We start from the raw sequence: 1,799 nt of genomic DNA, 5'->3' as shown, positions 1-1,799 counted from the left end.
GTGGAAATTAAGTGAATTTCAAAGTTGTATTGAGAAAGAATAAACTAGTTTTATTTAAGAAAGGACTTGTATCGCTAAAATTTCATCGAAAAGAAATTATACGGGAAATTAACAAACGAGAACAGAGACGTAATACATCGTAAGTAAAGTGTGTGAATCTCTGTGAATCATGTGTTTATAAAAGTAGTGAAGTTAAAGTGACTGTGGAAATTAAGTGTATTACAAAGTTTGTAACGAGAAAGAATAAACTAGTTTTAATTAAGAAAGGACTTGTATCGCTGAAATTTCTCGGAAATAATTTTTACGGAAATTATCAAACAAGCAGATACGTAACAATAAAATATTTTTTCATGCTCAAGTTGTGATAAATACAAAAAAGATAAATTTTATGATACTTAAATATAAAGAGTTAGTGAAAGCTAAAATAATTCATATTTTCTGATGAAACTTTTGCAGTATTTATAATGTTAGAACTTATATTTAAATATTACAGAAATACAACAATGACTGGTGGATTGGAAGGCTTGTTAAGGAAGGATGTGATGTTGGATTCATTCCAAGTCCTGTCAAACTAGAAAATCTGAGGATACAGCAATCCCATTCCCGCACTGGTAAACTCTATACTAGGTCTGTAGCATAGAGTTTGTTTTTATATTAATTTGTTTTAAAGGAATTTTGATAGAATTTAATTGTCAACGAACCTTTTAAAAAACTTTAATGAATGAATTTTATTGCATTTATAACACTGGCCACTGTTAGTTCAAAGTAAAACTATATGCCAGTAACAATGTAAATTAAATGCTGTAAGGAATATATGAACCAAAGTCACTTAATCATTAATCCTGAAGGACCATTAATCAATCATAGTTATATTTATTATATTAAAGAACTTTTCATATTTTTGCAACAAAAGTTTACCACAATTCTTGTTAGTTGGAGATAGAGGATCTTCAGTTGTGTTTAGTTGCATTGTAAACAATGGTGTTACGTAAATCTATACGAAAGCATGTCATTAATGATCAGAATACACATGTAGATTTAATACTGATTCGACTTCATACTCCAAAAAATAGCCCCTTTTTTGATAGAGTAACTTAGTTGATTTAGTCAGAGCCTTCAAGAAATTTTAAATTATAATTCAGTAAAAGTCCTTTCCAGAGTCTGACAGTGATAATGTATGTTAATTATTAAAGGTTGATGGTTTTGTTTATTAGTGTCATAGAGAATCACAAATTTTGATTATTTATTGTACTTGTTTACTTTCTTGAAATTACTTAACTGTGTTACACTAAACCTATTTTTTAAGAGATAAAAACATCAGAAAATCTTTAAAAAGTGATGCTCTTTTAAGAATACTGAAAATTCTTTGGTATGAAGGAATAGTCAATAAATTACTTAAATTTGCAGATGATATTAAGGTCTTGGGTATGAAGAGTATGCCGCTGATTTAGAAAAGGATTTAGATCATTTAATGAGTTTGGCAAATAAATGGCAGATGGGTTTTAATTATAATAAGTGCAAAATAAAGCATGTGGGTTATCATAATTTGAATTATTAATATAATTTGGATGGGAATAACTTTAATAGTGTCATGAAGGAAAGGGATCTTGGTGTAATAGTCGCAAGTATCTAAAGCCATCTAAGCAGTGTGCTGTTGCTAGTGGTAGGGTAAATAGGATTTTAGGTTGTATGTACAGAAATACTGAATACATGTCTAAAGAGGTTATAATTCCATTGTACAGGTCACTGGTTAGGCCAAATTTGGAATATTGTGTTCAGTCTTGAGCTCCTTACCTTAA

At 29.2% G+C, this 1,799-nt stretch overlaps 1 protein-coding gene across 1 annotated transcript in view; it reads left to right on the top strand.

Moving 5' to 3' along the window:
• Positions 1-1,799, top strand: part of LOC106466120 (voltage-dependent L-type calcium channel subunit beta-4-like) — a 97,986-nt gene that overhangs the window by 60,056 nt on the left and 36,131 nt on the right. The window contains exon 5 of the mRNA XM_022394075.1: positions 494-627. Within this exon, the coding sequence (XP_022249783.1) occupies positions 494-627 (134 nt within the window). The remainder of the gene's footprint in view (positions 1-493; positions 628-1,799) is intronic.

Source organism: Limulus polyphemus, unplaced genomic scaffold (genome assembly GCF_000517525.1).
Source record: "Limulus polyphemus unplaced genomic scaffold, Limulus_polyphemus-2.1.2 Scaffold2157, whole genome shotgun sequence".
In the NCBI taxonomy this organism is placed as follows: Eukaryota; Metazoa; Arthropoda; class Merostomata; order Xiphosura; family Limulidae; genus Limulus; species Limulus polyphemus.
The sequence above is the reverse complement of the archived record's forward strand: the minus strand, read 5'-3'. Positions and strand labels throughout refer to the sequence as shown.